We start from the raw sequence: 19,927 nt of genomic DNA on the forward strand, positions 1-19,927 counted from the left end.
CAGCCGGTATCATCGCGGTATATAATATTCAGTACCGCATCATGCTGATACCGATATGGTTTTTTTTTATACTTTGGCAAAAGATAAGTTTACCATTATTTTTTTAATAAGATAGAAAAATATTGATATTTTAAAAGTTTATACAGTAGTTGTCGTTTGTTTATGTAATTTATACGTCAGTGTTTCTCGTTTCTCTCTTTTTTTTTTATATAGATTAGACCGTTAGTTTTCCCGTTTGAACGGTCTAACAATGGTAAATTTTGGGTCTCCTTATAGATTATTGTTCGGTGTAAGTCAATAATCCGTGTTGAAGGCCGTATACCCTGACCTATAATGGTTTACTTTTATAAATTGTTATAAGGACTTATCTATATACTAAAAAAACGAGAAACGAGAAACACCAATCTAATTGAAATGTTGATCTCTGATTACGTTATACGAGCCTCGTTATACTGCATATGCAGTTAGTATAACGTAATCAGAGATCAACATTTCAATTAGATTGGAGAAACACGTATGAACAAAATAAACAAACGACAACTATTGAGCATCAGCATGATTTCTGACTTAGGACAGTTGCAAACAATTGCAGCAGGTTTAAAAAGAAGGGCAATTTTCGCGCTGTCCAGATTTTTTCAGCTAAAAGAATTATCTCTCTTATCTGAGACTACTATAACACAGATTTTTTTTAAAGTCTATATATATCTTTCAATTCAGCATAAACCTATAATCAAACAGAAAAAATTGAGTTCAGAAAAAAATTCAGAAAAAAATGCACTATTTTGTTTCCCTCCATGTTTTGACATGCACCGGAAATTGGAGTTGTAATACAAGACTGGTAATGAAATTTTGTGTTTCTAATGTATTTGTATTTGCAAAATCTTTATCTAAATTGATTGAATAAGGAATATTTGATTTATCATTTATTACTGATTATGAAAGGCATCCTTATTAGCTGAATCTTTAATAGAAAGCAATGACTATATGTGATCAGAAACAAACCGCACCACCTAATTATCAAACTGAAAATTAAAAAAAAAGACATAAGAGAAAGGGGTTGAAATCGAAAAAAATATGGGTTCAAAAATAAAATTTACGTAGGATAATCTGAATGAGGTTCTTGGTGGGGTTTCTTTATTTATTATAATAAAATATTTGATTTGATTATTTCTGTGTAATTATTCTCTATTCTTTAAGGTGGTACCTAACACTTTAACTAAAATTAATTTGGCTCGTTTAATTTTCCTAAAACTTTGACAAAGTATTTACTTTGACCCTTTGACAAAAATATAAAAATTTCAAAAAAATTATACCAACCGTTTAATCAGAAAAATTACACTGGTTATATAGCAGTTTGACAAACACTTATTTTGATCATTGAGAAGCTTGATATTCCCTTATGAACACAACGTCATTAAAACGTTCTGCTGATTTTTCAGAGTTATCTCCCTGTAGTGTTAGGTACCACCTTAAATTGTAACACCGAGTTAGTTTCTAGTCTCTATTCTTTATTTGACGGTCCATTTTTCTCCATTCTCGACATGTTTTTTGAATATTGTAAAACCCCATTTATACCCTCCTGAATCCCACCTCCAGTGCAACGATGGTAATTGACAAGGTTTACTGCAATAAAAATGTTACATTGGGTACTCGTAGTGAGCTGTAAAAATACCTTGTACAAGTATATACAAGTTTATTGCAATTAACGGAGCCTCGTGTATCTTGAGGGCACCCAGCTGTGAAACAAATTCACCTCCCATGCTATTGAGACTACCTGTCTTTACAGGTAAAATACTTGTTTATTAGATACAATTAACGGACCTGTAGCAAAACAATGTACCAAACTTTAAGATGGATAAGATTATAATCACATTTGCATTTTCGCCGCATAATTAAAATTTATTAACGAACTATAAACTGATTAAGAATATCTAGATATGAATAGTTAAACGAAAATATTAATAATTTATTTTCTTTTTCCCTCTAATTCAATTTTTTTTATGATTTATTTTTAATTATATCCGATACTGAAATAGACAATTAGTAGTCTCGGTGATTAGGTGATGAAATTTGTCGTCTGCTACTGATAAATACGAAACTACGATTGAATACGAAACTACGTTATCTTAACGTAGCTGAAAAAGTGGAGACTCACACTACACGATAAATCGGTAGTGACCAATCTCTGTGTTATAGTAGTCTCAGATATGAATAGTTAAACGAAAATATTAATAATTTATTTTCTTTTTCCCTCTAATTCAATTTTTTTTATGATTTATTTTTAATTATATCCGATACTGAAATAGACAATTAGTAGTCTCGGTGATTAGGTGATGAAATTTGTCGTCTGCTACTGATAAATACGAAACTACGATTGAATACGAAACTACGTTATCTTAACGTAGCTGAAAAAGTGGAGACTCACACTACACGATAAATCGGTAGTGACCAATCTCTGTGTTATAGTAGTCTCAGCTCTTATATAAAGTTAAATTGGAAAAAAAATCTTTGAAAAAATCAAAATATTTTGTATTTGTTTGAATATTTTGGATAAAATACAATAAATCACTAATTTTTATTCATAGAAAAAAAGTCCTACTAATCAATTGCAAATTTGTCTACTAGTTTGCATATATTTAGATAAATAACTATACCGATTGTGTACTGTGAATGTCGTAATCAAAGATGACACCGTATACCATGAATTTACCTTTGTTTAATACTTTCATGATATCATTTATAAAAAAGAAGATATGGTATGATTGCCAATGAGACAACTATCCACAAAAGACCAACATGACACAAACATTAACAACTATAGGTCACCGTATTTAGTCGGGCGCACATATAAACATTTACTTTCTGAAAAATATAAACAAATATCATAAAATAGAATCTGGTTTTGCATCGAAATGACTGGAAATGCTAATTAATTTCACCTTGCAACACTTTATTGTGCATTTTAAAAATCAATGACTATGCGTGTTGAACCCTCTTTCTGAAATGGTTGCTGGTTCCAAAATAATAATCTTAACAAAATGATAATTACTCTAATGAGGTGTTGGGTAATTAATGATATAATCGTCAAAGCCATTAAATGGCACTCTGATCACTCCAAGCCAAAAGTCGTCAACTTGCCAACGTAACACTATACAGTTAGTTAGATTAATAGAAAAGGATCATGTCCATGCCAAAGTATTTATGAACTGACAGATCAATTTTCGGAATGTCACACTTTTGAATTTTTAAATATGAAATCAGCGTATAAATATCCCAAGCCTGGGTTTCAAATCATTTAAACAACCAAAGCTTACAAGACATACATGATGGCATCGTTTAACAGTATAACTAAATGTCAAACTCTGGTAGAAGAAAAAGCAAATTTATTATCCCAAGATAGTGAAACTGAAGGTAAGCATTTGCACAATTTAAACTATCTGTAAACGTTCGTCGGATTTGAAAATTCTACTCGTTATAAAGCTATTAATAGAATGAAATAGGTTAAAGTAAATCCTATTAAGAAAAACTACCATCCTTACTGATGTCTTTTTTTCTTCTCTTTTTGTATTTTCATAATTATCTAAAATGTGATTCATATACTGGAAGTTATATCTCGACATTAGACATTTATGTATCAATGGGTCTCTTGTTGAGAGTTGTCTCATATACCACATCTTCTTTTTTATTTTATCAAAAATACACCGTGAGTAGTTAACCCTAAACTGTTTTGAAACACTCTCGCAATATCTTTAAAATCTAATATCATTTTGTATTTTCAGACTTTTCATCTGGATATGATTCCCCCGAGTACTTCTCTGATGAAGATACAGAAAGAAAACGCTCTAACAGATTCCTACAGACCAACTCATCTGATAAATCAGACTTTTCATCTGATAAATCTACTCTGGTTGATAATTCCTCATCTAAAGATGAAGGCATATATAAATTCAATGATATTAATTCGATGAAAGTAACCAATGTTCATACATTGATCGATAACATTCGATATATATTATCGATGCCTGATTTATGCGATGTTGTGTTTATCGTAGGCCCACAAAGAGTTCCCGTCTATGGACTGAAGGCTATTCTGAGCACACGAAGCAGGTAATTGTTTTATAGATGTTGATCTACAGTGTCTCGAATACATTTGTATCTATGTATATAGTTCATATGCATTTTCTCAAAACAGTCTCAAATTTGGACGAATTACAACATATCGATTTTTTTTCCAAATTATCAGAGAATTTCAAATATAAAAAGGTTATAGTGATAATGAAATTAAGTTTATCTTAATTCAATGTCATTCTAAATGCCATCTGGTTTTTTTTATAAAAAGTTAGAATAAACAACAAGTTTCGTTTGAAGTGATTCGCCTAAATAATTCAATATTATAACCACACGCAACTCTAAATCGAAACACTTAAGCAGCTATAATAACCATGTTTTCTGTGTATAATAGAACAGTTTTCGGGGAAAAAATATTAAATTCTTATTTTCATTTCTAGGTTATTTTTCGTTATGTTTTTGAAACACTCAAAAGAAGCCATGAAACAAAAGAAGAAAATGAAGAAAACTAAGCATACCAAACCAGAACAGAGCAACACACTTACTTTCACTATAGATAATTATGATGCTGATATATTCCGTACATTTCTATTGTTTGTCCATTGTGGAACAGTAGAAATAGAGCCACCTACAGTTACTGGTAAGCATAAGTAGTGAACTAGCTATGGACATCAATCGATTGACAAAAAAAGGGGGAGGGCTTTTTCTCAGAAAAGTGTTTCTCTTTTTTTTTCACAAACATTTTTTTCTTGAGACAAATTTAAACAGTTTTAACTAGTAATGAAGTAATGACTGTAATATTTTTTCTGTCTACGAAGAAATAACATAAAAAATTGGGTGCAAACTGAATAACGCGCATAGCGGGTTATTTAACAGTGTACACCACATTTTTTATGTTATTTCGAATAGACAGAAAAAATATTACATTCATTTTTTATAATTTAATTCTAAATTCCATTTTAAACCGTAAAAACATGAAAAAACGTTGATGACGTCACGGTCACATGACTAAATTATGTCTATGGGCTGATAACAAAATAACGTCAGCCAATCAGAATACGCGTTACATCCAAAATTAATGCTTATCGCTATTGATCTTATTATAGGGCTACTTTGTTTGGCTACGGAGTTTGATATTCCTGACCTGCGGAGTTCATGCTGGGAATTCATAGACCGATGTCTGTCAGTACAATCTTTTTCTTCCGTAATGATGAAAGAAACACTATTGTATGGCCACCACAAAGCTGCACAGAAACTAAGAATTAAGGTAAAATTTTAACATTTATTGTAAAAACTTATGATTGATTCTGTGTAATGTAAGTGCATGTAGGGGGTAGGGGTGGGTGTAAGGAAAAAATACGATGTTTTATGTTTTTAATGTTTCAAATGAATGAAAGCGTATCGGACGAAGACACAAAACAGTCTAAGTATCAAGTATTCTCCAAAAATATTTACAAGCCATTTTCACGTGTTTTTGTTTTTTTCAGATTTTAAGAACTACAACAAAGACATCGTTAACATCTTCAACTGTTTCAAGAGATTACCGTAGCAGTGAACAAGATTGCGGTACTAGCAAAGAGACATAAGTTTGAATTTGCAGAATTATCAACTTTAGTGCTTTACATTGTATTCTATGAATTATGCAGATAACTATACATGATTGAAAATGCCACTATGCAAACGTTTATATATGATGTATTCATAGTGCTTATAAAAATAAACTTTCACTGCATTTAATTTGTTTATAGTTGCCAATTGTCTGAACTATTTTATTGAACTCCTTTCTTGTTGTACTTTTTGCCGTGCCTGACTTGTATTTTTAGCTTATCAAATTTTTCGTGTAACTTACGCATTAGAAACATAATTTTTCTAAATCTCAGTAGCATTGCTAATCTTATTTCGTTTTCCAGAAGTTCATGTTTTCGGTGTACGAATACGTCCATCGCAAACAAACAAAAATTGATAAAACATCCGGGGTTGTTACAATTTTAAAATTGTTGAAACCAAAATAGACTTCAGCCGATTTCAAAGAGAGTGTAGGTAAAGGCAATTTACATTTGGTTTGCTTATATATAGGTAAAGGCAATACATTTGATTAACTTGCTTGCTTGCTTAACCATGAAGTAATTGTAATGTTAGGTAACATGACTGTCCTCCGTTAAGAGTAGACTAGTCCAAAACTTACCAATCTATCTGTCTGTAGGACTAGACTACTTCGAAAGGAGGGTAGCATACCTTACAAAACAATGACTTCACGTTTAGGCTAACAAGCAAGCTAACAAAAGGTATTACCTTTGACAACAAACTCAATGGAATCGGCTGTAACAGTAAAATTAGGCTGCAGGAGTAAACATCAAATTGTGTTTTATAAAATATATATGTAAAAATCTTGTTATACGTCAATGAAAAAGCAACCCAACGACACCAATTATGTGTCCATTATTTAAAAAAAACACCATTTAATTATTTACTATTTTTGTAAGTATACAGCTGAATGTTTAGCTTAATGAGTATATTTTGTCCTCGAATGTATATTGAACAGCACAAACAACGCGCCACATTTTATATCATATTCTTCTTGGTTTCTTCGCAAGTTGCAGAAATCTACTATTTATATTTCAAATCATACTGATACATTTTGAAGGTAAAGGAGGTTCATCAGTGTATTTTTGTTAATATGAAATGTCATTGCTTTTGTTTGAAAGTCTGTCGAGTTGTTATCTGTTTAAATAAAAGGACCATAGGAACTATAAGTGACTCGCTAAGGAACTAATTTGATTAAAAAGAAGGATAAAAAAGTAACAATTCCAGCCTAAAAACCCCAATTTCCAAGCAAGGACCAAAACCCTCAAACTCGGCAAGCAATTTATTTTATTTCCGTGGCGATAGAGTACGGCTTTATGAGCTTCGTTCCATGCTTATAAGTCATATCGGCTAGAATTGTAATTTAATCCTTTTTTTTTTTTGTAAACGCGAAGGATAAACTGTTTGAAACGATTTATAAGAGCAATCCGATAACCTAATTTGCACTGAAAAATATTTAAACAGCAAATATATGACAGACAACACTAAGCCTACGTCTTTTGTTTGGGGGAGGGGGAGGGGGGTGTTGGAGTCAACTCAGTTTTTTAACGCTCATCCCTCCTTCCAGCTGGGACAGTGGTGTAGCAGTTGAAGACAAGTTTCATTCAATTCGTTGTGCTTGACAACGTATTTGTGTTGCATCACATGCAGAAATTCCTTTAGATAATATATCCCTTCAACCTTATTTAAAGTTATGGGTTATAATTTAAAAAAAAATCGTTTTCCAGTTCTAATTTGAACCTGTATAAATATCGCTTTCTTCTCTGTAAGTTTTCATATCTTTGTTATTGGTTGTTTATTGTCTAGTGGCAAATAGTTCATGAATTATAATCAGGACAAAAGTGTTAGTTTTGAGACTCCAAAAAAAATATCATGTCGTAAATATGAAGGTAAGAAGATGTGAATGAGACAACTACCAATTAGAGACAAATAACACAGACAACTTTAGGTCACAGCCCGGCCTTCAACAATGATCAAAACACATACCGCTATTAAAGGCCCCTAAATGTCTAATGTCAAACAAGAAAACAGATGGTAAGTTTGTACAAAAATAAGGTACGAACACACAAATATAAAACACAGCAATAAATGAGAACCACTGAATCACAGGCTCCTGACTAATTAGTTTGCATGCAAAACAAAACAATTGGAACATTTAAGATACCTCTTTACTACTATATACTGTATGTATATAAATAAAGATATTTATTTCAAATACTAGTAATTATAATTTTAAACTGACACAACTGGAAGAACTTCTCCCACAACATGGTTCTCTTTCTTCGTTCTTTCTCTTTCGATTAACCGTTCTGCATCTCTTTTTAATTTGTCTTCCGTCTTCTTTATTTTCCTTTTTATAATTTCTTCCCTTCTTGCTATGACATTTTGTCTTTTTTCTTCACTTTTTCTAGCAATGATAACTGTAAAAAAAGAAGCACATGATTTGAGATTATTCCATATGTAGAAACAAAAATAAATAAATTTATTGATTGATAAAAGATAAATTACGGAAGGTTTTTTGTTTAAGCGTCGCCCTATTTGGACCGTCACACACATTTTCGAGTAAAAGTATCAAAGACACATATATTCAAACGCCAGATAACATCACAGGTTTGGTTTTTTTTCAAGTTTTTCGTTGGCTTTTTTTTGTTCTTTTGAAGCTGTTTGGATTTTGATTTTTTTTGTATATGAAATTGTCTGTTAAAAGTTAAAAGTAATCTTTAAATTCACACATTACCTTTTTCCGCGATAGCACCAATTCTTCTGATTTCAGTCATGAGATCTTTTTCCTCTCGGTCGTATTGACTTCCTGAAAAGTATATATACTATAATATACATATAGGTAAGTGTATATCTGACAAGATTAAGATTGTGTAAGCATCGGGGATTGGAATCAATTACGATCTTATGTCTCTTTGATTGCTTTAAAGAGATACAGAGCTGCCACTGGCGTACAAGGGCAGTAAGTAAGTAAGTAAGGCGCTCTCATAGCAGGCTTTGAAAGGAAGTAGTCAGTACAGACTAAACTAGTTTGAATTGTATATTGGGGATTGTATAAAGCTTTGATCAGAATTATTTCCGGCAAAGTTTTCGCCAACTCTGTACCTTTTTTGAAAGAATAAGTATGAGAACGCTACATGAGGTGTATCCTAATTCATAATTACTGTCATATGAGAATTATGAATTTAAGTGCAAACGGGGAACAAATAAGTTTAAAACTTGATGACTTATACAAAATTACACAGTAAAATTCTGGTTGATCTGTCTTATATATTTATATTGCAACATTTTTTTTATTACAGCTAGCAACCTAAGTGTAATACTTGGTATAACCTGTCAGATGTTCAATATTCTAGCTATCTGAAGGGCAGTAATACATGTACAAACATCAGACAATTACCTTGTATAAGTGTTGTATCTTTTTGGATTTTTTGTCTTTCTGGGCAGCTTATAGCAGGAAGGCGTCTTGGTTTTTTCTTTCGTGGTTTTTCGTCTGGTATCTCGACTGAGAATTTCACACCTCCTGCCTTCTTTGAAATTATGCCAATAGTTTTGAGTTCATTGATGATATCGGCTGATGATCTAGCTTTCTGTTGTGACTGTTGATCAGAAACAGAGGTATTCGATGCTCTTGTTTTGCTGTTTCCCTTTCCGCAACCCTTAAAACAATTGAATTTTGTTAGTTTAGCACCCATAATTATTGACCTTCTAACTTGAAGCCGAAAATACAATAATGAACGTCTCCAAGACCATTTATTGTGACGTTATAGAACAAAACATTGCCTTCTTGGACGTGTTCGTCATCCTTTTCTGTGTTTTTCTTTTTGGCCATGGTATTTTCGTTTTTTCTCTCGATTTATTAAACATTAAAAGAAACTCTGAACTGATTTGTTATTTCAATGAGTTTACATTATGTTCATCTGATATCGACAAATAATGTTTCAAATATCCATCTACAACAGTTTTCCAAATAAACCATTTAGTTTTTTCTGGTTGTCGATATCGACGATACAGACGATATCGATTTGATAACGATATTGAAAAATATCTTTAAGGTTTGTTTCTCTATTCAATTCTTTAAGACATTTGGCATTGTCAGAATTACAAGAATTCTGTGAGTATTGCGCATGGCAATACATAGTTCCCTCTCGGTTTAAACATTATTTTAATGGAACGAAATTATAACTTGATCTATAACTTGTCATGGTGTAAACTACATAAATTAACAAACAAATCTACCACTAAATTCTTCAAACGATTACCGTAAGAAAAGGAAATACATCTCATTTGTCATTTGTCTTAAAAATACAATGTCTTTTCTACAATTTTCTACATTTGAAAATGCCTGTACCAAGCCAGGAATATGAAATTCGTTTTATGTGTTTTGTCATTCGATTTTGTCAATTGATCAGGGACTTTCCGTTTTGAATATTCATCAGAGTTCAGTATTTTTGTGATTTTACTTTGTACAAATCTTTCAAAAAAAAAGGTAATTTTCTTCCCTTGAACAGAAATCTACGGTGGCAGAATGCGGCCATGAAAGAAAAAAAAATATGTTGTTCCCTCAAGATACTATATCGTTCCCTCAAGATGCTATGTCGTTCCCACAAGATAGCTATCTCGTTACCTCAAGATGCTATGTCGTTCTTTCAAGATGCTATGTCGTTCTTTCAAGATGCTATGTCGTTTCCACAAGATTTACGACAAAGTACCTTGAGAGAACAACATATTTTTTTTTCTTTCATGGCCGCATTCTGCCAACGTAGACATCTAGTTATGGAAAAGTGTTTCATCAAAAATTTAATTTTGGGGAAAGGGCTTCAACTGCACGAATAAGGAGAAAGGCTCAAATCGTGAAAATCGAACTTGACCTGTAACATGTCATGACAAAACATGCACCAAATATCAAATCAATATCTTCAAGCATGAAAAAAAGGATAATGTACGATTTCTAATGATGGAGACAGCTCAACCCGAGAGACAAAAAATACGTGGGTTAAAACAACTATGAATCACCGTGTAGGGATCTTTAGTCTAACAAAAAAAGGAGCAACACTTACACATCACCACAAAATGTTAATTATATTAAATAATTATTATATATGAAATAATATTAAAAACGTTTTTTTGAAATGCTTATCGCTATTGATCTCATTTTAGGGCTACTTTATTTGGCTACGGAGTTTGATATTCCTGACCTGCGGAGTTCATGCTGGGAATTCATAGACCGATGCCTGTCAGTACAATCTTTTTCTTCCGTAATGATGAAAGAAACACTATTGTATGGCCACCACAAAGCTGCACAGAAACTTAGGATTAAGGTAAAAATTTAACATTTATTGTAAAAACTTACGATTGATTCTGTGTAATGTAAGTGCATATAGGGGGTAGGGATGGGTGCAAGGAAAAATTACGATCATTTTAGTTTTTAATGTTGCAAATGAATTAAAGCGTATCAGACAAAGACAAAAAAACAGTCTAAGTATCAAGTATTATCCAAAATATTTACAAGCTATTTTCACGTGTTTTTGTTTTTCAGTTTTTGAGAACTACAATAAAGACATCGTTAACATCTTCAACTGTTTTAAGAGATTACCGTAGCACTGAACAAGATTGCGGTACTAGCAAAGAGACATAACTTTAAATTTACAGAATTATCAATTTTACTGCTTTACTTTGTATTCTATAAATTATGCAGATAACTATATATGATTGAAAATACCACTATACAAACGTTTATACATGATGTATTCATAGTGCTTATAAAAATAAACTTATTCTGCATTTAATTTTTTTAATAGTTGCCAATTGCCTGAACTATTTTATCGAACTCCTTTATTGTGCCTGACTCGCATTTTTAGCATATGAAATTTATCGTGTAACCTACGCATTAGATTTTTTTTTTTGCTAAATCTCAGTACCATTGCTAATCTTTTTTCGTTTTCCAGAAATTCATGTTTTCGGTGTACGAATACGTCTATCGCAAACAAACAAAAAATTACAAAACATCCGGGGTTGTTACAATTAACGTGCACTGGGAACTTAATTTTTGAAACCAAAATTGGCTTACAGCCGATTTCAAATAGAGTGTAGGCAAAGGCAATACATTCGTTTTCCTACTAGGTAAAGGCAATACATTTGGTTAGCTTGCTTGCATGCTTAACCGTGAAGTAATTGTTATGTTAGATTAACTATCCTCCGTTAAGAGTAGACTAGTCCAACATTTACCAATCTATCTGTCTGTAGGACTAGACTACTTCGAAAGGAGGGTAGCATACCTTAAAAAACAATGACCTTACGTTTAGGCTAAAAAAAACAAAAGGTATTACCTTAGACTACACACTCAATGGAATCGGCTGTAACAGTAAAATTAGGCGACAAGAGTAAACAGCTAATTTGTGTTTTATAAATATGTAATAATCTTGTTATACGTCAATGAGAAAGCAACCCAACGACATCAACATATGTGTCCATTTTAAAAAAAATGTAATTATTTACTATTTTTGTAAAAGAGGGACGAAAGACACCAAAGGGACAGTCAAACTCGTAAATCTAAAACAAACTGACAACGCCATGGCTAAAAATGAAAAAGACAAACAGAAAAACAATAGTACAAATGACACAACATAGAAAACTAAAGAATAAACAACACGAACCCCACCAAAAACTAGGGGTGATCTCAGGTGCTCCGGAAGGGTAAGCAGATCCTGCTCCACATGCGGCACCCGTCGTGTTGCTTATGTGATTACAAATCCGGTAAATAGTCTAATTCGGTAGGTCAAATTCATGAAAGGGAAGGGGATTATAGCTACGACGTAAGGAACATATCCGATATCATTTGTGTAAGTATATATACAGCGGAATGTTTAGCTTAATGAGTATATTTTGTCCTCGAATGTATATTGAACAGCACAAACTCGCGCCACATTTTATATCATATTCTTATTGGTTTTTTCACAAGTTGTAAAAATCTACTATTTATATTTCAAATCATACTGATACATTTTGAAGGTAAAGGAGGTTCATCAGTGTGTTTTTGTTAATATGAAATGTCATTGCTTTTGTTTGAAAGTCTGTCGAGTTGTTATCTGTTTAAATAAAAGGACCATAGGAACTAAAAGTGACTCGCTAAGGAACTAATTTGATTAAAAAGAAGGATAAAAAAGTAACAATTCCAGCCTAGAAACCCCAATTTCAAGGTAAGAACCAAAACCATCAAACTCGATAAGCAATTTGTTTAATTTCCGTGGCGATAGAGTACGGCTTTATGAGCTTCGTTTCTTGCTTATAAGTCATATCGGCTAGAATTGTAACTTAATCAATCTTTTTTTTTTTGGTAAACGTGAAGGGTAAAGTATTAAACGATTTGTAAGAGCAGACCGATAATTTGCACTGAAAAATATGTAAACAGCAAAAATATGACAGACAACACTGAGCCTACAACCACCAGTAAATAACGTCTTTTTTTTTTTAGGGGGGGGGGGGGGGGGGGGGGGGTAAACTCAGTTTTTTTAACGCTCATTACTCTTTTCAGCTGGGGCAGTGGTGTAGCAGTTGAAGACAAGTTTCATTGTGTTTGACAACGTATTTGTGTTGCATCACATGCAGACATTCCTTTAGATAATATATCCCTTCAACCTTATTTAAAGTTCTGGGTTATAATTCAAAAATTCGTTTTCCATTTTCAATTTAAATCTGTTTATAAACTAAACATATTTATCGCTTTCTTCTTTGTAAGTTTTTTTTTAATTTGTTAGCGGTTGTTTATTGTCCAGTGGCAAATAGTTCATCAAATTATCAGGACAAAAGTGTTAGTTTTGAGACTCCAAAAAATATCATGTCGTAAATATGAAAATAAGAAGATGTGAATGAAACAACTCCCAACAGGAGACGAATAACACAGACAACTGTAGGTCACAGCCCGGCCTTCAACAATGATCAAAACACCTACCGCATAGTCAGCTCTAAAAGGTCCCGAAATGTCTAATGTAAAACTATTCAAACAAGAAAACAGATGGTAAGTTTGTTCAAAATGAGGTACGAACACACAAATATATAACACAGCATTAAACGAGAACCACTGAATCACAGACTCCTGACTAATGAGTCTGGATGCAAAACAAAATGATTTGAACATCTAAGATGCCTCTTAACTACTAGATATTTGTTTAAAGTTTTTATTCTCTTACCACGACCAAAACAATTATTCAAGCGTAAGTGAACCTATCATTTAATTTATATTCTCAATATTCTAAAGAATAAACGTGTAAAATTGAAAGCGTAGTAAAACCGAATAATCACAGAGAAAATTTACTGGAGTAAGAGTAAGGGGTGGGAGTAACTAAAATGATTAATTATCTTCAATGAATGTTCAATCTATTACAAGATTAACTTATAAAACAACAAGTTATGTTTTCAGTCAAATGTGCAAACGTAAAATCTTCTTAAACTTCACTCAATTTCTCATTCAGGACGAAAGGCGGCCTTCTTTTTCCAACCGTGAAGACAAATGTATATATAAAGATATTTATTCCAAATAATTATAATTTACACTGACACAACCGGAAGAACTTCTCCCACAACATGGTTCTCTTTCTTCGTTCTTTCTCTTTCGCTTAACCGTTCTGCATCTCTTTTTAATTTGTCTTCTGTTTTCTTTATTTTCCTTTTGATTATTTCTTCCCTTCTTGCGATGACACTTTGTCTTTTTTCTTCACTTTTTCTAGCAATGATAACTGCAGAAAAAGAAGCGCATGATCATAAGATTATTCCATATGTAGAAAAAAAAATAAAAAAAAATATATTGATTGATAAAAGATAAATTACGGAAGGTTTTTTGTTTAATCGTCGCACTATTTTGTACCGTCACACACATTTCATAGTAAAAGTATCAAAGAAACATATATTCCAACGCCAGATAACATCATAGTTTTTTTTCCAGGTTTTTCATTGGCTTTTTTTTTGTTCTTTTGAAGCTGTTTGGATTTTGAAATTTTAAATATGAAATTGTCAGTTAAAAGTTAAAAGTAATCTTTAAATGTGTTGCTTATTTTTATTTGCATGCTATGTATGTGAGATTTCAACTTTGTATTACAGGTTGTTTTAAATGTCAAAATGCACTGTTTTTATGTTATTTAGATGTTTTTATATTCGGTCAAAAGCTCCTTAGAGCTTGTGTTGCTTATTTGTACTTATGCCGAATGAAAATAAAGTTTTCTTGTCTTATCTTATCACCCATTACCTTTTTCCGCGATAGCACCAATTCTTCTTATTTCTGTCATGAGATCTTTTTCCTCTCGGTCGTATTGGCTTCCTGTAAAGTATATATGTAATATACATATAGGTAAGTGTATACCTGACAAGATTAAGATGTTGTAACCATCGGGCATTGGAATCAATTACGATCTTATGTCTCTTTGACTGCTTTAAAGAGGTACAGAGCTGCCACTGGCGTACAAGGGCAGTAAGTAAGTAAGTAAGTAAGTAAGTAAGGCGCTCTCAAAGCAGGCTCTAAAAGGAAGTAGTCAGTATAGACTAAACTAGTTTGAATTGTGTATTGTAGATTGTATAAAGCTTTGATCAGAATTATTTCCGGCAAAGTTTTTGCCAAATCTGTTCCTTTCTTGAAAGAATAAGTCTGAGAACGCTTACATATCAGATGTATCCTAATTCATAATTACTGTCATATGAGAATTATGAATTTAAGTGCAAACGGGGAACAAATAAGTTTAAAACTTGATGATTTATACACAATTACACATTCATTCTGGTTGATCTGTCTTATATATTCATATAGCAACAATTTTTCTATTACAGCTAGCAACCTCAGTGTAATACTTGGTATAACCTGTCAGATGTTCAGTATTCTAGCTATCTGAAAGGCAGTAATACATGTACAAGCATCATACAATTACCTTGTATAAGTCTTGTATCTTTTTGTGTTTTTTGTCTTTCTGGGCAGCTTATAGCAGGAAGGCGTCTTGGTTTTTTCTTTCGTGATTTTTCGTCTGGTATTTCGACTGAGAATTTCACACCTCCTGCCTTCTTTGAAATGATGCCAATAGTTTTGAGTTCATTGATGATATCGGCTGATGATCTGGCTTTCTGTTGTGACTGTTGATCAGAAACAGATGTATTCGATGCTCTTGTCTTGCTGTTTCCCTTTCCGCGACCCTTAAAACAATTGAATTTTGTTAGTTTAGCACCCATAATTATTGACCTTCTAACTTGAAGCCGAAAATACAATAATGAACGTCTCCAAGACCATTTATTGTGACGTTATAGAACAAAACATTGCCTTCTTGGACGTGTTCGTCATCCTTTTCTGTGTTTTTCTTTTTGGCCATGGTATTTTCGTTTTCTCTCTCGATTTATTAAACATTAAAAGAAACTCTGAACTGATTTGTTATTTCAATGAGTTTACATTATGTTCATCTGATATCGAAAAATAATGTTTCAAATATCCATCTACAACAGTTTTCCAAATCAACCATTTAGTTTTTCCTGGTTGTCGATATCGACGATACAGACGATATCGATTTGATATCGATATTGAAAAATATCTTTAAGGTTTAAAGGTTTGTTTCCCTATTCAATTCTTTAAGACATTTGGCATTGTCAGAATTACAAGAATTCTGTGAGTATTGCGCATGGCAATACATAGTTCCCTCTCGGTTAAAACATTATTTTAATGGAACGAAATTATAACTTGATCTATAACTTGTCATGGTGTAAACTACATAAATTAACAAACAAATCTACCACTAAATTCTTCAAACGATTACCGAAAGAAAAGGAAATTCATCTCATTTGTCATTTGTCTTAAAAATACAATGTCTTTTCCACAATTTTCTACATTTGAAAATGACTGTACCAAGCCAGGAATATGACAATCGTTTTATGTGTTTTGTCATTCGATTTTGTCATTTGATCAGGGACTTTCCGTTTTGAATATTCATCAGAGTTCAGTATTTTTGTGATTTTACTTTGTACAAATCTTTAAAAAAAAAAAAAGGAATTTTCTTCCTTTGAACAGAAATCTACGGTGGCAGAATGCGGCCATGAAAAAAAAAAGTTGTTCCCTTAAGATACTATGTCGTTCCCTCAAGATGCTATGTCGTTCCCACAAGATAGCTATCTCGTTACCTCAAGATGCTATGTCGTTCCCTCAAGATGCTATGTCGTTTCCACAAGATTTACAACAAAGTACCTTGAGGGAACAACATAATTTTTTTTCTTTCATGGCCGCATTCTGCGAATTATGGAAAAGTGTTTCATCAAAAATTTAATTTTGGGGAAAGGGCTTCAACTGCACGAATAAGGAGAAAGGCTCAAATCGTGAAAATCGAACTTGACCTGTAACATGTCATGATAAAACATGCACCAAATATCAAATCAATATCTTCAAGCATGAAAAAAAGGATAATGTGTAATGCGGGAAAAGGGGGGAGAATCGCTGCACTGTCGGGTTGTCTCCCCTTTCCCTCCAAAACGTTAGTAACACTTAAATGTCGGGGGACTGGCATCATTTACTGGGGACTATTCTCGCTTATATCGTATTCTCGGATAAGGAATCTAAATTAGCCTCGGACAATATCTTCGCTCTGTAATCTGGGGAATACTAGCTCGCTCATATTCAGGTCTATGTAATACCTTCTGCTGTCGTGTCCCTCATCTCGGACACTTTCTCCTTTCGAGGCCTGGCGCTGGTGAATAAAATACAATGATGTTTCAATTATTTATTCCAAACAGCTATCTACATTTAAGTGTGATATGTGATCTGTGATCTGAGATCTGTGATCTAAATAGTAAAGTTTGTTTTAACTTATTTCTGTTAATGAAAATCTTTTATAAATTTAAGTTAAGTTTTAAATACGAAACTAAGTTATTAATTCAGAATCTAAATTCTTACTTTTAAAATACAATTTGAAATAGTTTATACTTTAATAATTTACATACCTGGTGAATAAAATACAATGATGTTTCAATTATTTATTCCAAACAGCTATCTACATTTAAGTGTGATATGTGATGTTGTGAAGTTGCGGTCTTCCCTTTTTAACCCCAACATCACGTGCTGATTGGAATTATTTTATTCACCTATGAAATTTAAGCGTCAATTTTGAATTTTATAAAGTTACTTTTTATTGGTCAACTATTCTCTTTTTATGTTATAGATTTACATGATTAATATATATTTTATTTAGTTACATAAAAGCAATTAAAGGATTATCAAAATCTTAACTTACTTTACAGAATTATTAAGTGGACAATAGAAACACTTTAAGGGTTATTTTCCTACGGCAAATTACAAACATTTTTATTCTTTTAAAAGATGACAGTTTATTTAATTTATTTCTCAACGTCAGATGAAATGAGATTAACTATATTATAAAAAAAAAGACGAAACTATTTATAACTTAATCTTACGTCACATACTTTGCCTTGGAGCTTTAGCAATACGATTTAATTCAATTTTATTTATTTATTAGTTTACTTGTCTAAGTTTACTTTATTTTATTTTCCTTTTCCAACATACAATTTTCCATCATTATAAATGTACGATTTCTAATGATGGAGACAGCTCAACCCGAGACACAAAAAATACGAGGGTTAAAACAACTATGAATTACCGTTTAGGGATCTTTAGTCTAAAAAAAGGAGCAACACTTACACATCACCACAAAATGTTAATTATATTAATTATATAAAATGGGAGTCGGAAAGGTAGGATTTAGCGGGGTTTTAAATGTCTATGAAGGATAAACCCTTCCCTCAAATATGAAACAGTGCAGTATCACACTGAAATATAAAATACAAAACATAAAACTAAGGTAGAAAGGTTCCCTGAACTTATCACAGGGGCAATTCCAGGATTTTGGAAAGGGGGGCGAAGTATTTTAAGTTCGCAAAGCGGAGCGAGGCGAAAAATGTTTTGGACCTTTTTTGGTTAAAAAACATTAAATAAGTGTAAACGATGAACTATTTTAATGGTTCCTGACATACAGCATGTTTGTTTTGTAGTCTAAGTGTAAGTGTTAGACATTTTCATGAAAATGTAAAAAATGGAAGAATTTTTTTTTTCTCGTCTGTTGTATTTTTCAGTTAGCGTAACCTAATAGATTTTTTGTTGTACACAAGATATACGCCGGGCTATTATATGAAATTTACAGTACGACCGATACGAGTTAAAATACACAAACAACAATTTGTATCCAAATGTATGGTTGAAATGTTTTACCCACCAAGGGAAGTGACGGGTTTCAAACCAACTAAAGGCTACGAACTAGTCTGAAATGGCAACGATTTTATGAATCACGATTGTTAAATATCGTCATGAAGGCCACACCCAGCAAGCCGGTTGCGGTCGGGCCTGGAAAAAAGTATTCAATAAATCAGTTTGTCGAAACAGACATTCCGGTCAGATATGGGATTTACATATACCCCCTGCCCCAAATAAATACTGACTCCCGTTTTTGTTTCATCGTGTTCATTTAATGCTAAATAATTTTTCAGACTGCCTCCTCAAATCAAATGGTCCGTACCTTAAACTTTATATCTCTCTAGAGCTTACTGAATGGGAATCATTATTCGGCTATTTTATTAATAGTCTTGGGCGTGTGGGGTTAACCGTGCTTTCGTAATTAAATAGTATTGCTGTATACTTTTTTTTCCTGAGAGTGTACTATAGAGTATCATTTTCTATTTGGTGGAATTGTGAACTAGAAGTCAATACTTTCTTGCTCAATCCTTTGTAGCTTTGAAGGTGTCCTGCTTGTCATCCTCAGCCTAAGCAATGTGTTACTGTAATTTGAATTTCACAATGACTGAGTGTATGTTTTTTTCGACGCACTGGTCAAATCCACCGTAGCGAATCACATGACTTTGACATTATCAATAGTATATTTCAGTAAATACGAGTGAAAAATATCTTTGTAAGTAAAGAATTATCGAATGAAAATTAAATACACTGGAAATGGCAAAGTTCACGAAGTCTAGTCTGATTAACAGTAATTTTACAAAAAAAAAGTGCAAGCAAGCGTTCGCCCTCTACGCCCCCTCTGGATCCGCCACTGCATCCAATTGGCACAACGCAAAACACCAAAATTAATGGCGAACTAAAAGTATTCGATTAAAAATTAAGTTTAAATCTTATTTCAATCAATAAACATGTTTTCCCATTTTAAAATGTGAATCAGTTCACGTCACAAGGATTTAGACATTAAATATTGTGTTATGTCTGTACTGTCACTTTATTTTGACGATCCATGTATGT

The 19,927-nt window shown here is 32.5% G+C and overlaps 2 protein-coding genes and 1 long non-coding RNA gene across 3 annotated transcripts; 1 reads left to right on the plus strand and 2 right to left on the minus strand.

Annotated features, from left to right (window-relative positions):
* Positions 1 to 3,276: 3,276 nt before the first annotated feature.
* LOC134707637 (serine-enriched protein-like) lies at positions 3,277 to 5,752 on the plus strand. The gene is made up of 4 exons (XM_063567590.1): positions 3,277 to 3,411; positions 3,780 to 4,107; positions 4,509 to 4,708; positions 5,175 to 5,752. The coding sequence occupies exons 1-4, from the start codon at positions 3,324 to 3,326 to the stop codon at positions 5,345 to 5,347; spliced, it is 789 nt and encodes a 262-aa protein (XP_063423660.1). The 5' UTR covers positions 3,277 to 3,323; the 3' UTR covers positions 5,348 to 5,752.
* Positions 5,753 to 7,884: 2,132 nt separating this feature from the next.
* LOC134714399 (uncharacterized) lies at positions 7,885 to 9,394 on the minus strand. The gene is made up of 3 exons (XM_063575669.1): positions 9,053 to 9,394; positions 8,390 to 8,461; positions 7,885 to 8,072 (listed from the first exon to the last, which is right to left on the minus strand). Exons 1-3 carry the CDS (start codon positions 9,345 to 9,347, stop codon positions 7,885 to 7,887), a joined length of 555 nt encoding a protein of 184 aa, XP_063431739.1. The 5' UTR covers positions 9,348 to 9,394.
* A 4,888-nt stretch (positions 9,395 to 14,282) lies between these two features.
* LOC134707645 (uncharacterized) lies at positions 14,283 to 17,825 on the minus strand. Its single transcript, XR_010105743.1, has 4 exons — positions 17,611 to 17,825; positions 15,567 to 15,825; positions 14,894 to 14,965; positions 14,283 to 14,387 (listed from the first exon to the last, which is right to left on the minus strand). It is a non-coding gene; the product is annotated as an uncharacterized LOC134707645 (long non-coding RNA).
* Positions 17,826 to 19,927: the final 2,102 nt, after the last annotated feature.

This window comes from Mytilus trossulus, chromosome 1 (assembly GCF_036588685.1).
Source record: "Mytilus trossulus isolate FHL-02 chromosome 1, PNRI_Mtr1.1.1.hap1, whole genome shotgun sequence".
NCBI lineage: Eukaryota > Metazoa > Mollusca > Bivalvia > Mytilida > Mytilidae > Mytilus > Mytilus trossulus.